This window comes from Bos taurus, chromosome 13 (genome assembly GCF_002263795.3).
Source record: "Bos taurus isolate L1 Dominette 01449 registration number 42190680 breed Hereford chromosome 13, ARS-UCD2.0, whole genome shotgun sequence".
NCBI lineage: Eukaryota > Metazoa > Chordata > Mammalia > Artiodactyla > Bovidae > Bos > Bos taurus.
Window position 1 is genome coordinate 25,386,119 of NC_037340.1, and position 19,633 is coordinate 25,405,751.

General features: G+C 42.8%; 1 protein-coding gene across 26 annotated transcripts in view; it reads left to right on the forward strand.

The window, feature by feature from the left end:
* The window catches only part of KIAA1217, an 821,092-nt gene that overhangs the window by 794,231 nt on the left and 7,228 nt on the right, over window positions 1–19,633 (forward strand). For 21 of the 26 annotated variants that reach the window (XM_059892822.1, XM_025000971.2, XM_025000964.2 and 18 more), the window contains 4 exons: window positions 2,045–2,228; window positions 5,837–6,000; window positions 6,685–6,846; window positions 17,660–17,779. In XM_059892822.1, coding sequence (XP_059748805.1) covers window positions 2,045–2,228; window positions 5,837–6,000; window positions 6,685–6,846; window positions 17,660–17,779 — 630 coding nt within the window. The remainder of the gene's footprint in view (window positions 1–2,044; window positions 2,229–5,836; window positions 6,001–6,684; window positions 6,847–17,659; window positions 17,780–19,633) is intronic. The other 5 variants (XM_025000965.2, XM_025000984.2, XM_025000987.2 and 2 more) reach the window with 3 other exon arrangements.

Consider the following 19,633-nt stretch of genomic DNA (forward strand, 5'->3'; position numbering starts at 1 on the left):
AGACGACTAAGATTTTATTCCGTGGATATCAGAGAAATGCTGCTGCTTGGACCAGTGATAAAACGTGGTGTCTTCAGAAAATTGATGTGGAAACAGTATGCAGAACTGATTGAGGTGGTGGGTCTCAAATAAAGGATGCTGTACGGGAAGTTGTTACCAAAGTCTCAGAAGAAACTAGAGAGAGAGCTCTTAAAGTCACAGGGTATAGAGAGAACCTGCTGTGTTTTTAAAATATTCTTTTCAGCAAGAGCTGGCGTCAGTGTTCGTGCAGCACACTGCATTCCCCTGGGTCTCTCCTTCCCCTTCTCTAAGCAGTTTCCTCCACTCAGGACTGTGTCCTCAGTCCCCAGTCCTAACCATTCCTGCCTCTCTTGCAAGTCAGCAGTGGATAACTTGTTTCAAGAGGTGACATCTTAAAACCATAAAGGCCAGAGTCATGGCCACTGGGCCTCTGAACACAAGGCAGCTCCCCTCTGCTCCAGACTCAGAGGCTGTGCCCCCTAAACCAAGTTAGCTGCTTATAAAATGCATATTACAAGATGGGGTGAAATGTGATTGATGATGATTCTGCCTGTCAGGGTGGGGAGGAGGCTTGCAAGCACATCTTCCTCCTGAGATTTAGTGGATCTGCCACATTAAACATCTCTATATTGCAAAGAGGTCAGTAGGATGATTCTTTTAAAAATGTCTATTGAGAATCCATGAGGCATAATTACCATTGTTATGTGTATATTTTAAGTTTCAGCAGCACATTCATAAGTCACCTCTGAAATGCTCTGATCCCCAGCAAGGAGGCCTGAGTCTTCCTACTGGCTCTGCCTTTGAGCTTGATTCACTCAGAAGATGTTACTGAGCCCCAGTGAGTGCCAGGCCTCCATAGGCTCTGGGGTAGGCAGTGAACAGAAGGGACCAGGCTCTGGTGATGATAAATGCGAGGCAGGAAAAAACAGAGGCGGCTCGGGGTGGTGACAGTGCTGGCTGTTAGTCCTAGAGAGTGACTCTTGGGCAAATCCTTCATCTCACTGGGCCCCTGTGTTCTCACTGTAAGATACATTGATTCCGTGATCTCCTGGGTCTTTTCTGATTCTGCCAGTATGGGGTTCCGCTGATCCTGGTGCTCATTTCCACTCTTCCCTCTTAAAATGATAATGTAACATCTCAAAATCACAGGAAAATGTTCTTTCAAAAAATGTACAGATATTTTAAAATGCATTTGATGTATTTCTGTGTAGAAACTGTAAAACTTAATGGAGCTTATTATCTCAATACCCCCTTCATTTGGTAAATAGGAAAATGTGACCCAGAAGGTCATATGGCAACTCTTTTGACAGCAGAACTAAGACATAGGATTAGTGAGTGTTCTGGTGTTTGTTTCTTTGAACATCTCCTCTATGATGAAAGCTCAGTGTAGAAGAAAAGAAAGTTATGGGCTACACGCCTTTGAGTGTATATCTATCCCTCTCATGAGTGCTGGGAGAGTATGTGGTAAGTGCTCAGTGATAACTTAGTGAGTGAATGGTTGGGTTTCTGAGCTTACTGCTCTGTGAATGAACATCACTTGGGCTTCTGTGGCAGCCTATTTAAGGAGATATAGCAGACAGCATGGAGAAGGCAATGGCACCCCAATCCAGTACTCTTGCCTGGAAAATCCCATGGACAGAGGAGCCTGGAAGGGTGCAGTCCATGGGGTCGCTGAGGGTCGGACACGACTGAGTGACTTCACTTTCACGTATTGGAGAAGGATATGGCAACCCACTCCAGTATTCTTGCCTGGAGAATCCCAGGGACAGAGGAACCTAGTGGGCTGCTGTCTATGGGGTAGCACAGAGTTGGACACGACTGAAGCGACTTAGCAGCAGCAGACAGCATGAGGGTCAGGTTTGTCTGATGTGCAGATGGGTCCCTGGACACAGAAGCCAGAGCATCATTTGACCAGTGCTTTAAATGGGTTACATTTTCTCCCACCCTAGCATCAAATCTCAAAGCTTATCAATTCACATTCCCTTCTGACTTTTGAACTTTCTTCACTGCTGATGTCCTTCAGAAAGCAGAAAGGAAATGGGAAGAGAAAAGGCAAAATCTGGACCACTATAATGGGAAGGAGTTTGAGAAACTCCTAGAAGAAGCCCAGGCCAATATTATGAAGTCAATTCCAAACCTGGAGATGCCACCAGCCTCAGGCCCCCAGCCAAAGGGTGATGCTCCAGTGGACAAGTTCGAACTTTCAGGTAAGGTGCTATCAGAGCTGTGTGGGCTGGCTGCCCCAGGTCAGTGTGGTGCCACCCACATGGGCACAAGCTGCCCAATGGGATCAAGCTCTCACTTCCTAAAAATCTTATATAATATTGTATCTCAACTATGCCTCAATAAAAAACTTTTTTTAATTTATAAGTTTTAGGTGCACAATAGTGATTCACAATTTTTATGGGTTATATTCCATTTATAGTTAGTTACAAAATAGTGGCTATAATCCCAGTTTTGTACAATATATCATTGTAGCTAATTTATTTTGTACAGGATAGTTTCTAACTCAGTCCCTTACCCTTATCTTGCCCCTCCTCCCTTCCCTCTGTACTCACTGGTAATCACTAGTTGGTTCTCTGTATATGTGAGTCTGATCATTTTGTTGTATATGTCCTACTTTGTTTTCTTTTTTTAGATTCCACATATAAGTGATAGCATAAAGTATCTTTCTCTGACTTACGCACTTAGCATAATACCCTCCAAGAGTCCATGTTGTAAATGGAAAAATTTGATTCTTTTTATGACCGAGTAGAATGCTCTTTTATATATTCACTACACACCTTCTTTATCCATTCCTCTGTTGATGGACACTTAGGTTGCCTCCATATTGTGGCAAATGTAAATAATGTGGCTATAAATATTGGGGTACACGTATCTTTTCAGATTAGTGTTTGTTTTGGGAGGATATATACCCAGTAGTACTATATCCTACTGCTGGTAATTCTGTTTTTAGTTTTTTGAGAAACCTAATACACACAGATGGCCAACAGTTCTTTGAAAAGTTGTTCAACATAACCAGGGAAATTTCAAATCAGAATCACAATGAGATATTGCTTCACATCTGTTAGGATGTCTTTTATCAAAAAAATCAAGATAACACATGTTAGCAAAGATGTGGAGAAAAGAGTACCATTGTCCACTGTTGATGGGAATGTAAATTTGTACAGCCATTAGAAAACAGTATGAAGGTTTCTCCAAAAATTAAATATAGAACTACCACATAACCAGCAATCCCAAATCCAAGTATATATTCCAAGGAAACAGTCATCTCAAAGAGATATCAACACTCTTATGTTCATGGCTGCGTTATTTGTGAAGGGATGTGGAAAAGTTCATAGCTAAATGGAATGGATGACGAAGATGTGATATGCGTATGCCTATTATATAATATATACATGTGTACATAATATATACTTATTGCATATTTATACATATATTCTATGTATATGTCTATAGTGTATACACATGTGTAATATATATGTGCATAATTGTGTAATATATATATGAACATTATTCAACCATAAGAAATAAGATAATCCTGCCTTTTGTGAGAACATGGACAAAAAGTGAAGTCACTCGGTTGTGTCCAACTCTTTGCGACGCTGTGAACTGTCGCTCACCAGGCTCCTCCATCCATGGGATTTTCCAGGCAGGAATACTGGAGTGGGTTGCCATTTCCTTCTCCAACATGGATGAACCTGAAGCATATTAACTAAGTGAAAGAAGCCAGACAAAGAAAAACAAATACTGTGTATCCTCACTTATAGGTGGAATCTTTAAAGAAAAAAAGTGAACTCACAGAAACAGGGAGTCAAGTGGGGATTAATGGGGGCAGGGAGGCTAGTAGAATGGGGACGTGCTGGTCAATGGATACAAGCTTTCAGTTACAAGAGGAATAAACTCTGTCGGACACGACTGAGCGACTGATCTGATCTGATCTCAGGTACAGCATGTTGACAATAATATTTAATATATACTTGAAATTCGCTGAGAGAGTAGATCTTAAACATTCTCACCACACACACAGAACTATGAAGTGATGGATGTGTTAATGATTGTGTTAAGCATTTCACAATGTTTATGCTTACCAAATCATCACGTTGTACACTTTACATATGTATAATTTTGTTTAATTATATCTCAAAGCTGGGAGGAAAATAAAGTCCATTTTAACAAAAAAAAAATTTTAATTGGAAAAAGCCTCAGACGTCTCTAGAGCCTTGCTACTATTTTAATTTTTATTGACTACTACTGTTGAAGAACTGTAACCATAGCAGGGAAGCTGTGTTCTGCATTAGGATTCTACAACAGTGTCCACTAAGGAAAAATGTAGCTTCTGCCTTTCTTATGAATTTATGACCCTTTGCCACAGCAGCTGGGGGAACAGGAGGCCTGTGTTTAAATTGAGAGCTCTCCTTAGAAAACACCAGATTTTATGAGCTCCCAGAGGGATGTTAGATCACAGGGAGGATTCACTTTTTTTTTTTAAATCAAAATTATTAGATAGTATATTTAACCAACCAAACCATGGAAATTAAGCATCAGTGTCTCCATAATAATATAAAATAGCTGTTAAACTCAAGCTGGTAAATCTTCAACCAGTTAAAAAACCATGTGCCTTATTCTGATCTTAAAATTATGGACAAAGACATTATTTACATGCAGCCCAGTGCACCTCAGGTTGGTCAGAGACAGAATCTTCGTCACTGCATATGGGAGGGAGACCAGAGCCAGGCTGTGGGCCTCAGGACGAGACCCTGTAACCCAGCACCCTCTGCACAAGCCAGAAACCGACCACTGCAATCACTGGCCTGTCACCCTGATGGCTTGCCCAAGCCTTTATTAAAACTTTCAGTAGAAAGTCCTCAAGCACCTCCTCTAAACAACTCTATGTCATTTGCTCAGAAGAGACAAACACTCCTGGGAGGCCTGGCCTGTAAGTCCCCCGAGTTGGGACAAAGGCCAGCTGGAAGCTCCGATTCCAAATTTCTGGTTTTACCGCATTTGCGAGCTCTTGGATACAGTATTGGTAAAAGGTGGAAGGGAAGGATATTGACACAGGACAGGATTGAAGCTGTTTGAGTTTTGAGTAAGAAATGCCCTTTTCTGGGCATTTTTGGCAGGAAAGCTCAGCAGACAGCTGCATCTCCTAACCTTCGGTGTCAGTACTACTTTCTGATTCTCTCATTTCTGCATTTGCTTCTCCCTTTAATTAGCGGAGAGGCCTTTTCTAACCACATAACCATGACCAAAAAAAATCCACTTTCTCCCCAACTCTGTGACCCCATCTGCTTCCCACTCTCCCTCTGGCCCTTCCTGGGCCAGATTCTACTCTCACTTCCTCCACCTGAAGCCTTCCTCTGAACCTTGCTTTTCAAATTCAGGGATGAAAGCTCTGGAGGCCCTGCAAGGGGTTCTGACCTTTCATCTCTCCTAGTAAAAGTTTTTTGGGGTAAGAAATTTGTTTAAAAGTCACACTAAGTACTACTTGCATAGCATTTGCTATAAGCCAGGCATTATTTTAAATGCTTTATGTGCATCAAGCCATTTAATCTTCACAACACCCTAGTGGAAACAATATTGTTAACCCATTAAACAGATGAGAAAACGGAGGCAGAGAGAGGTTAATTGAATGGTTCAGGGCCTTTCTAGGACTTCAAACCAGTCAGGCTTCAAGGCCTATATTTTTAGTTGTTGCACCATGGAGAGAAGAAAGAAGTTTGAGTCAGGTTACACTGACATTCTAGAAATACAGTGGACTTTCTGGATGTTATCTTAAAAGCTGATTTTGCAATGACACACTGTTTTCCAGAAGACTCTCCAAATTCAGAACTGGACTTGGACAAGCTGGGGGGTAGGTCCCCACCTCCTCCTCCACCACCTCCACGGCGGAGCTACCTGCCAGGATCTGGGCTCACCACCACAAGGTCGGGGGACGTGGTCTACACCGGCAGGAAGGAGAGTGCCACTGCTAAGGTCTGATGGGTGAAGCCCTGCTAAACTGGTCTCTGGGTTCAGATGATGTCCCTAGACAAGGTCTTCTCTGCTCTCCTTTAGAACATAAAAGGTAGCAAACAGAAGTAGAGAATGAACTAGATCTCCAAAGAAGAGCCACAGATGGGAAAATGTCAGTCAGTATATTATTGGAATAGACTCAGCCCCAGGAGTTCTATCCTTACTTGACTTTTAGCTGCAACTATGTTAAATTCAAATCACCAGCTACTTGCCCAGCGAAGCACACTAAGACTGAAAATGGGGGCCTGCGGGGCAAGCACAAGAAAGCGTATCTTACAAAGGTAACTGCAATTAGCTGACCCTGCTGTGGGCGTCAGCAGAAAGAGGTTCAGAGAGTTTCCGCTTCCACTTAACCTGGCAAGCTTGGTCTTTTCTGTTAAATGAAAAAACAGGTTCCAAGGAGGACCTTTCTAAAAGGCATTGAAGTTAAGGAGTTTCACTTCTTCACTTCCTTTGCCAAAATGACACCGTGGGCAAGGAAAAACCCAAACTACACGGGAGTGGACAAAACAGCCTTTTAGCTTGGTTTGAAGAGCTAGGAAGCTGAGGCACCCGGCAGCGAGGGAATGCATGTCTTCTGTGATCTGCCCCGCTTCCAGCACCTGGGGGAGAAAAGACAGTGACTGTGGTTCACGTCTTCCACAGGCAAGCAGTGGAGATGCTGGACCAAGTCCACAGGCTAGAGCCGCGAAGTGTCCGGCCGAGGAGCCGGCGGCAGCCTGGGCCCCGTCGCCACCCCCTGTCACTGCTTCTGCGAAGGAGGAGGAGGAGGAGGAGGAGGGAGACAAAATCATGGCGGAACTTCAGGTATGTGGAGAGGTGACTGACCGTGGCTCCCGCCACTCCCTCTGGGACCTGCGCCGTGTCACCTGCATCTCTGGGCTGGGGTGGCACTGAGTATGTGTAAGGCATGACCATTGCATAAAACAGTTCAGGAAGTGTATGCCCAAAAATTAATTCCAAGCTTCCCTAGCTCTGGCTGGTAGGATTTACTTTCCTTTCAGTGTGAATAGTCCCTGCTTCATTTTAAAAGTGCTTAACACATTATTGACTGAGGGGTTTTTTTGCAGAAACTAAGGCCCGTGGCCAGCACTTGGTTAAGTGAACACTGAAACATTTCAGGTCATTTGGTAACAAAAGACATGACTATGTCTGTGGTCAATATGAGTTAAGACAGGGGTTAGAAATACCAGTCCTTCTTAAGGACGGATTCAAGCCCCCTTCGAGCAGGGTACCCTTCTCTCGCTTTAATTCTTAGAACGACAGGCCTGGAATCATGTGGCCTTCTGTCCTCCACGCCAAATTCCCAGTGTCAACGTCATCTTTTTAGGTATTCCAAAAAGCAGAATAATCTTGATTCCCGTTTTCTTTTGTCTATTTTAGAAATGTTACTTTATTTTTAGATTTTTATTTGTTAACAGACCCAGTCTACTTGTAGGAATAATGATGGGATATAGGGCTACACCCACAGTTGATCCCACATTAAGATCCTGGGTGTAAATCTGCCCCAGGTGTACACTCTAAGAACTTGTCTAATCAGTCATAAAGTACAATTCCTAGACCAAAGTCTATTTGTAGAGTATTTCATTTTGATTCATGAATGAATGTAGGACTTTTTGCCCATCCGATGGTCAGATCAAACTTCCTTAGGGCTCCAGAGCAAAGGTCAGATCAAACTTCCTTAGGGCTCCAGAGCATGTTTGCCAAGGTACCAGTGGCTTTGTGCAGCCCGAGGGTCTGCCTTCTCCGTTTGGAGCAGGAGAACTTTCAGACCATGCTGTGTGTCCACCTCAGCTCTTCCATCCTGCTCTCCATGGTAACAACTGCCAGCATTAAGCCGCTTGGGTTTTCCAAGGAAAGCCCAGCTGCTGGTGTATTTGTCACATGCATGAGCCCTGTCTAGCCTCATTAAAACTCGGACTGGCCTGAGGCATCCCCTCCATTAAACAGTTTAAACCTGTGCTGCTTACAGGTTTTTAGACCGGTCAGAGAATTTCATTCATAGGAACCATGGATTATAGTCAGTGACTCATGAAACAGTTGAGTGCATGGAGGCCTTATCCACTGGGGGCCCTCTGACCAAGACACTGGTAGGTCAAGGCTACTTGCTGCTGGGCATTGGTGCCCGTCCTGAGATGCACAGGCAGATGCTGAGGCCATTCATTATAGCATGTGCTCCCAAATTATGGTGTGAATAACAAACATGAAGGGGAAGAGGGCAAGATAGTGGAGCAGAAGGATGGCAGCTCATCTCCTCTCACAAAAACACCACAACCACACCAACTGCTCAACAGCCATCGACAAAGAGGACTAGAACCTACCAACAAGAGACACTCTTCATCCAAAGACAAAGAAGAAGCCAAGACAAGACGGGAGGAGGTGCACAGCTGCTGCCATAACATCAAATCCAGTACCTACCAGGTGGGAGACGCACCGACTGGAAGATGATTGTATCACAGAGGTTCTCCCACAGGAGTGAGGGTGTGGAGCCCCACGTCCAGCTCCCCAGCCTGGGGGCCTGGCCTCAGGAGGAGCCCCCACAGCCCGTGGCTTAGAAGGACGGCAGGGTTGGGGTCAGAGGACTCCACCAAAAGGAGGGAAACAAACTCCACTCCTGGAGATGCACACAAGGTCTTGTGCACTCTCAACCCAGGGAAAAAGCAGTGACTTCATAGGAGCCTGGGCCAGACTTCCCTGCTGGTCTCAGAGGGTCTCTGGGGAGGTATGAGGTCACTATGGGGTCAGAGATACTGGAGGCAGACATACTGGAAAGTACTCATAGGGTGAGCTCCCCATGCAGTCACCATTTTGACCCAGCCACACCCAACAGCCTGTAGGTCCAGTGCTAGGACGCCTCAGGCCAAACAATCGATAGGAACACAGCCCCGTCTGAGCCCATAGCCACCTCGAAACACCCACCCCTGACACAGCTGCACCCACCCAAGCAGCCGCTCTCACCAGGAAGCCTGCACAAGCCCCTTAGATCCGCCTCCTCCCCCAAGAGGCAAACACCAGAAGCAAGATGGACAGCCCTGGAGCCTGTGGAAAGGAAACCACAATCAAGGAAAGGGAATCAATCAGTGTGATACACCCGTATTAACAAATTAAATAATAAAAACCATATGGTCATCTCAAGAGATGTAGAAAAAGCTTTTGACAAAATTCAACACCCATACATGACAAAAACTCTCCAGAACGTGGGCACAGAGGGAACCTACCTCAATGCAATAAAGGCCATGTATGACAAACCCACAGCCAAAATCATTCTCAATGGTGAAAAACTGAAAGCATTTTCTCTAAGATCAGAAACAAGGTAAAGATGTCCACTCTTGCCGTGATTATTCACCGTAGTTTTGGAAGTCCTAGCCATGGCAACCACAGAAGAAAAAGAAAGAAAAAGAATCCAAATTGGGAAAGAAGTAAAACTGTCACTATTTGCAGATGACATGATACTATTAATAGAAAATCCTAAGGATGCCACCAGAAAACTACTAGAGCTAATCAGTGAATTTGGTAAAGTTGCAGATTATAAAATTAGTGTATAGAAATGCAAGGGATTTCTGTGCATTAACAGCAAAAAAATCAGAGAAATTAAGGAAACAATCTCATTTACCATAGCAACAAAAAGAATTAAATACCTAGGAATAAACCAGTCTCTAAGGAAGTAAAAGACCTGTATTCACAAAACCACCTAAGACATTGATGAAAGAAATCAAAGATGACACAAACAGATGAAGAGATATATACCATGTTCTTGGATGGGAAGAATCAGTATTGTGAAAATGAATATACTATCCAAAGCAACCTACAATTGAATGCAATCCCTATCAAAGTAACAACGGCATTTTTCACAGAATGAGAACAAAATCTTTTTACAATCTCTATGGAAACACAAAAGATCCCAAAAAATCAAAGCAACCTTGAGAGAGAAAAATGGAGCTGGAGGATTCAGGCTCCGGGACTTCAGGCTCTACTGCAAGCTACAGTGATCAAAGCATATGGTATTGGCAGGCTAGAAAGCCCCAAGATAAACTATGCATCTGTGGTCACCTAGTCTATAACAAAGGAAGCAAGAACATACAATGGAGAAAGGACAGCCTTTTCAATAATTTGTGCTGGGAAAACTGGACAGCTGCATGTAAAAGAAGGAAATTAGAATACTCCCTAACACCATACACAAAAATAAACTCAAAATGGATTAAAGACCTAAATGTAAGCCAGACACTATTAAAACTCCTAGAGGAAAACATAGGAAGAACATTCTTTGACATAAATCACAGCAAGAAGTTTTCTGACCCACCACCTAGAGTAATGAAAACAAAAATAAACAAATGGGACCTAATTAAACTCAAAAGCTTTTGCACAGCAAACCATAAACAAGATGAAAAGACATCCCTCAGAATGCGAGAAAGTATTTGCAAACAAAGCAACTGACAAGGGATTGATCTCCAAAATTTACAAATAGCTCATCAAAAAATAAAAAAACCAGTAAATGGGCAGAAGACCTAAATAGACATTTCTCCAAAGACATACAAATGCCCCTAAAACACATGAAAAGATGCTCAACATCACTAATTATCCGAGAAATGCAGACCAAAACTACAATGAAGTATTGCCTCACACTAGTCAAAGAGACCATCATCAAAAATCTATAAACCAGGGACTTCCCTGCTGGTCCAGTGGTTAACTCTCTCAGCTCCCAAAGCAGGGGGCCCAGGTTCGATCCCTGGTCAGGGAACTAGATCCCACATGCTGCAACTAAGAACTGGTGCAGCCAAATAAATGAATTAAAAAAAAAAAAACCTATAAACCAATAAATGCTGGAGAGGGTGTGAAGAAAAGGGAGCCCTCTTATACGGTTGGTGGGAATGTAAATTGGTACAGGCAACTATGAAGAACAGTATGAAAGTTCCTTAAACTAAAAATAGTACCACATATGATTCAACAGTCCCACTTCTGGGCATATCCAGAGAAAACCGTAACTAAAAAAGACACATGCACCCCAGTGTTAACTGCAGCACTACTTACGATAGTCAGGACATGGCAGTAACCTAAATGTTCATCAGAGGAATAAATTAAGAATAGGTGGTGTGTATATGTATATATATATATATATATATATATATATATACACAACAGAATACTACTCAGTCATCAAAAAGAATTAATGCCATTTGCAGCCACACAGATGGGCCTAGAGATCCTCATAAGAAGTCAGAGAAAGACAAATATATGATATCACAGATAGCAGTTCAGTTCAGTTGCTCAGTCTTGTCTGACTCTTTGTGACCCCATAGACTGCAGCACGCCAGGCTTCCCTATCCATCACCAACTCCTGGAGCTTACTTAAACTCATTTCATTGAGTCAGTGATACCATACAACTATCTCACCACCCTCTGTCGTCCCCTTCTCCTCTGGCCTTCAATCTTTCCCAGCATCAGGGTCTTTTCAAATGAGTCAGCTCTTTGCATTAGGTGGCCAAAATATTGGAGTTTCAGCTTCAGCATCAGTCTTTCCCATGAATATTCAGGACTGATTTCCTTTAGGATGGACTGTTTGGATCTCCTTGCAGTCCAAGGGACTCTCAAGAGTCTTCAACACCACAGTTCAAAAGCATCAATTCTTTGGCACTCAGCTTTCTTTATAGTCCAACTCTCACATCCATTCATGACTACTGGGAAAACCACAGCTTTGACTAGATGGACCTTTGTTGGCAAAGTAATATCTTTGCTTGTTAGTATGCTGTCTAGGTTGGTCATAGCTTTTCTTCCAAGGAGCAAGCATCTTTTAATTTCATGGCTGCAGTCTCCATCTGCAGTGATTTTGGAGCCCCCAAAAACAGTCTCTCACTGTTTCCATTGTTTCCCCATCTATTTGCTGTGAAGTGATGAGACTGGATGCCATGATTTTAGTTTTCTGAATGTTGAGTTTTAAGCCAACTTTCTCACTCTCCTCTTTCATCAAGAGGCTCTTTAGTTCTTCTTCACTTTCTGCCATAAGGGTGGTGCCATCCGCATATCTGAGGTTATTGATATTTCTCCCGGCAATCTTGATTCCAGCTTGTGCTTCATCCAGCCCAGCATTTCTCATAATGTACTCTGCATAGAAGTTAAACCAGCAGTGTGACAACATACAGCCTTGATGTACTTCTTTCCCAATCTGGAACCAATCTGTTGTTCCCATGTCCAGTTCTAACTGTTGCTTCCTGACCTGCATACAGATTTCTCAGGAGGCAGGTCAGGTGGTCTACTATTCCCATCTCTTTAACAATTTTCCACAGTTTGTTGTGATCCACACAGTCAAAGGCTTTGGCATAGTCAATAAAGCAGAAATAGATGTTTTTCTGGAACTCTTGCTTTTTCGATGATAGAATGGATGTTGGCAATTTGATCTCTGGTTTCTCTGCCTTTTCTAAATCCATCTTGAACATCTGAAGTTCTTGGTTCACATACTGTTGAAGCCTGGCTTGGAGAATTTTGAACATTACTTTGCTAGCGTGTGAGATGAGTGCAGTTGTGCGGTAGTTTGAGCATTCTTTGGCACTGCCTTTCTTTGGGATTAGAATGAAAACTGACCTTTTCCAGTCCTGTGGCCACTACTGAGTTTTCCAAATTTGCTGACATATTGAGTGTAGCACTTTCACAGCATCATCTTTTAGGATTTTGACATGTATTGAATCTAAAAAATCGCTTATTTACACAATAGAAACAGACTCACAGACTAAGCAAACAAACTTAGGTTACCAAAAGGGAAAGGTTGTGGGGGTTATTAAATAGGAGTTTTGGATTAATATGTACACATTGCTGCTGCTGCTGCTAAGTCGCTTCAGTCGTGTCTGACTCTGTGCGACCCCATAGACGGCAGCCTCCCAGGCTCCCCCGTCCCTGGGATTCTCCAGGCAAGAACACTGGAGTGGGTTGCCGTTTCCTTCTCCAATGCATGAAAGTGAAAAGTGAAAGTGAAGTCACTCAGCGACCGACTCTTAGCAACCCCATGGACTGCAGCCTTCCAGGCTCCTCGTCCATGGGATTTTCCAGGCAAGAGTACTGGAGTGGGGTGCCACTGCCTTCTCCCATGTACACATTACTATATATAGTAATAAGCAAGGACCTACTGTATAGCACAGGGAATTCTACTCAATATAACATAAATGGGAAAAGAATTTAAAAAAAGATATGTGTGTATGTATAACTGCACTTTGCTGTACACCTGAAACAGTACATTGTAAATCAATTATATGCCAGTATTAAATAACAAATACAGTATAAATAATCAATCATGGTATAAATAAATCATACCCAGTTTGTTTCAAATGAAGACAAAGCACGAGATAATTTCTTATTTTGAAGGTGAATAAGCACTAGGCTTGTGAACAGTCCTGCACTGCCCCCAAGAGAAGTAATTTCTGTGTTCCAACACTTGAGGATATTTCCCTCCATTGGTATCTAAATGGCTTGGATGCTTTCTTTGAAAGCTATACAAAGGCAGAGTATCTAGCTTCCTGTTGTAGTATTGGTGGTCGGGCAGCAGTGGTGAGTAAAGTGCTCTCTAACCCTGATGTAACCAACTTCATCAGTTAGCCTGCTGCATTAGAAAGTCGGCCAGTGGCCCTGCTGGAGCCTTTGCCTCCGCAGGCTCTAGAGAGTTAGGCAGCCCCCGGCCCCACTGGGGCAGGACAAGCAAGGAGCGGCTGCAGCCCCAAGTGTAACTCTGGGACAACTTTCCTACTGCATGTCACTGGGCATCAGAAGGAAAAAACCACTGGCTCTGAAGTCCAGGGTCTAACAGCCCAGTGGAGATGGCGAATGGCCTTAGTAAGCAGAGCCCTGGGGCCTCTCCAGGATCAGAGAGGACAGGGTATCTAAGGAGGGGACCAGGAGCCAGAATAGCTGGGGAAGGTGCCAAGCATCAGCTCTATGTGTATTTTAAAACCTGTGCTGGAATGTTCATGTGGGGAGGGCACAGGTTATTCTTCGTGTCTACAGTTATTTCCAAATGACAGTCCTTAGTATTAAGAAAACACGAGTTGATTATTTGAAATTATTCATTTAAATAACTGGTCTTTACTTCTGCCTGCACATTAGAATAATTTGAGGAATTAAAGTCCTATGACACCATGAAACTCCTAGAAGAGAGCATAGGCAAAACATTCTCAGATACAAATCATAAATAAATCAATGTTTTCTTAGGTCAGTCTCCTAAGGGAATAGAAGTAAAAACAAAGGCAAGCAAAATGGGACCTAATCAAACTTAAAAGCTTTTGCAAAGCAAAGGAAACCATTTTTTAAAAATGAAAAGATAACCTATGGGATGGCAAAAAATATTTCCAAATAATGTGACAAACAAGGGTTTAATCTCCAAAATATACAGCAACAACAACAAAAAAAACAATCAAAAAATGGGCAGAAGACTTTACAGACATTTCTTCCAAGAAGACATACAGATGGCCAAGAGGCACATGAAAAGATGATCGACATCACTAATTATTAGAGAAATGCAAAGCAAAACCATAATGAGATACCATCTCATAATACTCAGAATGGCCAGTATTAAAAAGTCTACAAATAACAAATGCTGGAGAGGGTGAAGAAAAAAGGGAACTCTCCTACACTACTGGTGGGAATATATGTTGGTACAGCCACTTGGAAAAGAGTATGGTGGTTCTTCAAACACTAAAAATAGAATTGCTGAGTGGAAGTCAGCAATTCCACTCCTGGGCATATACTGGACAAAGCTCTAATGGATTAAAGACCTACATGTCAGCCTGGATACTGTAAAACTCTTTAAGAGGAAAACACAGGCAGAACACTCTTTGACATAAATCACAGCAAGATCTTTTTTGACCCAAGTCCTAGAGTAACAAAAACAACAATGGGAACTAATTGAACTCAAAAGCTCTGCACAGCCAAGGAGACCATCAACAAGACGAAAAGACAGCCCTCAGAATGGGAGAAATATTTGATGACAAGAGATTCATCTCCAAAATAAACAGTTCTTGAAGCTCAATACCAGCACAGTAAACAACCCAATAAAAAACTGGGTAGAAGACCTCAACAGACATTTCTCCAAAGACGACATACAGATGGTCAAGAGGCACATAAAAAGATGCTCGACATCATTAATTATTAGAGAAATGCAAATCAAAACTACAGTGAGGTGTCACCTCACACTGGTCAGAATGGTCATCATCAAAGTATCTACAAACAGTAAATGCTGGAAAGGGTGTGGATTGGAGGGACCCTCCTACAGTGGTGGTGGGAATGTAAATTGATACAGCCACTATGGAGAACAGTATAGAGTTTCTTTAAACAATAAAACTAAAAACAGAACTACCATATGATCCAGCAACCCCACCCCTGGGCATGTATCTGGAGAAGACTATAATTTGAAAGGTACATGCACCCTAGTGTTCGCTGCAGCACTGTTTACAATAGCCAGGACATGGAAGCAACCTAAATGTCCATCAACAGAAGAATGGACAAAGAAGATGTGGTACATCTATCTATATTGGGTTTGCCAAAAGGTTCATTTGGGTTCTTCCATAACTCCTAAACCAAAAAACCTGAAAAAAACTTTTTGGCCAACCCAACACAGTGGAATTCAGTTCAGCCTCAGCCGTGTCCAACTCTTCATGACCCCATGGACTGCAGCATGCCAGGCTTCCCTGTCCATCACCAAGTCCCGAAGCCTGCTCAAACTTACGTCCCTCGAGTTGGTGATGCCATCCAACCATCTCATCCTCTGTCATCCCCTTCTCCTCCTTCCAGAAAAGTATGAAAAGGCAAAAAGATAGCACAGTGGAATTACTTATCCTTAAAAAGGAACAGATTTGTGCCATTTACAGAGTCACGGATGGACCAAATGACTGTCATTCAGAGTGAAGTCAGAGAAAAACAAAATATTATATACTAATGCTATACTAGAAAAATGCTACAGATGAACCTATTTGCAAAGCAGAAATAGACATAGATGTAGAAAACAAACATATGGACACCAGGGGGTAAAGGAGGGTAGTTGGGATGAACTGGAATACTGGGATTGACATATGTACACTACTATGTATAAACTAGATAACTAATGAGAACCTACTGTGTAGCACAGGGAACTCAGTGCTCTGTGCTGACTCAAATGGGAAGGAAATCCAAAAAGGGGATCTACGTATACATGTAGCTAATTCACTTTGCGGTACAGCAGAAACTAACACATTATAAAGCAACTATACTCCAATAAAAAAAATTTTTTTAAAGATAAATGCACCCCTATGTTCACAGCAGCACAATTCACAATAGCCAAAACAGGGAAACTTCCTTCATGTCCATCAACAGATAAATGGATAAAGAAGATGTGGTACATACATACAATAGAATACCTTCAGCCATAAAACAGAATGAAACAATGCCATCTGTAGCAACATGGATGGACCTAGAGGTTATCATCTTAAGTCAGGAAGAGAAAGAAATACTATCACTTATGTGGAATCTAAAGTAGGGCACAGATGAACCTATCTTCAAAACAGAAACAGACTCACAGAGGACAGACTTGCGGTTGCTGAGGGGGGAGAATGGGGAAGGAGGGCTGGGAGTTGGGGATTAGTAGGTGTCAACTATTACATAAAGATACATCGCATGGGTAGACAAGGCCCTGGTTATAGCACAGGGAGCTATATTCAATTCATGTGATAAACCATAATGGAAAGGAATCTTTAAAAAAGAATGTGTGTTATATAACCGAGTCACTTTGCTGTACAACAGAGATTGGCACGGCATTATAAATCAACCTAGTTCCGTGAAACAAAAATTTGAAAACTTAAAGAAAAAGTCCTGCAGTGAGAGTCTGGCTCAATTCTCTAGGTGTGGCCCCGGTAACGGTATTTTTTAACTGGATGTCATGCAGCCTGACTGAACCAGTAATTTCAGGGAATGTCGCTGCTTGGAACTCTCCTGCTCTTACAGTCATATATACTGTCACTCCCTTTCTGCCCGATACACAGCTGATGCTTTCTCTCTGAAAGCTGGCCGCCCTCACTCTATTCACTAGAGTGGCCCTGCATTCCTGTAACTACAGTCATTAGTTTTCAGAGACAAGTCTATGGGGTTCTGGTTGCTCCCAGGCTGCTCAAAATTCACTTTATTCTACAGCAGAACAGTCCAGAGCATGGGAGTATGTTGTTGCTGCCAACAGTGAACTGTTAAAGATGACTTCCATTTTAAGGTTTAAAAATGTACAGTATCTTGTGCCCTTTCATCTCAATAAAACTGGCAAAAATATAATGGAAACTGGAAAGATAGCTTCTTATTCATTTACAGTCAGCATTTTTAAGGGTCAAAACTCTTTCAAAGAAGCCCTACTAAGTACAAATCAGCTTCACCCAGACAGAATTAAAGGACTTTCATTTCAAAGGCTCTGTCCATTTCATCTTGGCCCCCAAAATAAAGGCTTTGCTGACCTGAGGTCAACTGGGGAGCTGGTTTTCAGGGTGCTGACTCCCTGGCCCCAGCGTGTCCCACACGCAGGACCAGGCTGGGGTCTCAACCGGGAAATCCTCTGGATTCCCAGCTGTTCCCTCTGACCGCCTCACTGCACTCCATCCCTGTTAACCTCGGTATTTTAATTCCTTAGGCATTCCAGAAGTGTTCCTTTATGGATGTAAATTCAAACAGTCACGCTGAACAGTGCCGGGCTGACAGCCACGTTAAAGACACTAGGCCGGGGGCCATAGCCCCATCCAAGGAGAAGAAGGTAACGTGGCAGTTACACGTTGGCCACCCAGCGGGCCGTCCTTCTTTCCTGGCTCTGGCACTAACATCACTCTGTGCTTGAGCTTCTGTTCCTTCTCTCTTTTCCTCACCTTTTTTTTCCCCCTCCTTAAACTAATGGACACACGGCTTGGGGTTTCACTAGAGATCTCTGGCTCGGGTTTCCAGAGTGGATGCTGTGTTCTGTGCACAGCACACAAACATAGATGCAGAATTTAGGCATTTTCTCCCCAAACCAAAGATAAGACATCATCAAGATTTTCTAGAACTCTAAGAGAAAAAAAAAATGGAAACATGAAGCAGGTAGCGCTTTTTCTAATTTTTAACATGTCTTCTGGACCAAAGATGTCTACATTAAAAGTAAGCAAAAGCTTTAGATTCCAGGAAGAAAATGCACAGCAGAATTGTTGACCTGCCATCCATGGGTGTATCCATGGAGACTTTCACACACGTTCGAGGATGCTGGAGTTTCTGTTACTACTACAGATTCTCAAAGTGCACCTTCCAAGTCAGCAAGTTCAGTATCACTTTATGCTGTTATACTTAGTGTCATTCTCAAAGTTTCCAAAGAGATAACTAGGTTCTGAAACAAGGTCACTGTCATAACATAAGGAGTTTAAAGAAAGTGAAAGTCACTCAGTCATGTCCTACTCTTTGCGACCCCATGGACTATACAGTCCATGAAATTCTCCCGGCCAGAATACAGGAGTAGCCTACAGGGTAGCCGTTCCCTTCTCCAGGGAATCTTCCCAACCCAGGGATCGAACCCAGGTCTCCCGCATTGCAGGCAGATTCTTTACCAGCTGAGTCACCAGGGAAGCCCCTGGTGGCTTAGCTTAAAGTCCTTTCCTCTAAGGACTTTAAGGAAAGGAGATTAACCTGCATGTCTGAACTTCAACTCTGTAAATTGAATCTGGAGCTTTGGTGATTTTTGGAAACAGAGTCATCTTCTGTGAATGAAGCCTCTAAGTTTCAGGGTAAAGTCTTTAACATTTTCTTCCAGGAACTTGTATCTCAGAATTCAAAGCTTCTAGCTTCCTTCAAGTAAAGTCAAACAAATCAGCCATAACATACAGCCCAGTAGCTACTTCATGTAGGTACCTTGGTCCAGGGATAAGTAAGTTCAGTGAAAAAATACAGGATCACAAAACCAGAGGGCTATTCAAGCACAATCCTTCAAGAGATGCAGTCCTGGCTTATAGCTGGCAGCTGTGCAGCCCTGCCACAGGCTGACCTGCTGCTCCCTGGCTCCCAGCCATCCCAGAGCCTCACGTAAACTCCACCTGCTACGTATCTGGCAAATGAAACTGTTGACCAGGTGATAGGGGTATCTCTGTGCAACAGGGGAGATTATTGTTCATTTATCTTTCTCATGAAGAAAATCTACTAGTATGAACTGAATGCGTGACAGTCACAATGGAAATATGTTGCTTCTTCAGTCTGAGGAATTTCCTTCTGTGGCCTTATAAAGCCAGCTCATAGAAGGCCCTGGCGTACTTGAGCCAAAGTGACCATTTCTTCTAAAATACTGACCAGGACCTCCTTGAGGATCCCTCCAGAAACAGTCATCTGCATCTCACTGCAGAATTTTTCTAATTTGCTAAAATGCTGCATGGGGTTTCTTGCCCTGCAATTAGAAATCCATATCCCATCAATCACATAGATCTCAATCAAGGGTCCATCAGATACTGAGCAAGTCTGTACTGATTGTCCAACACCAGGCCATTAAACACTAGGGTTAATTACAGGTACTTTTTCTGGATAATTATATTGAGTAGACTGATCTCCTGCATAATAACCATGACTATCAGAACTGTCCCCAAATTGTTGTCATTAT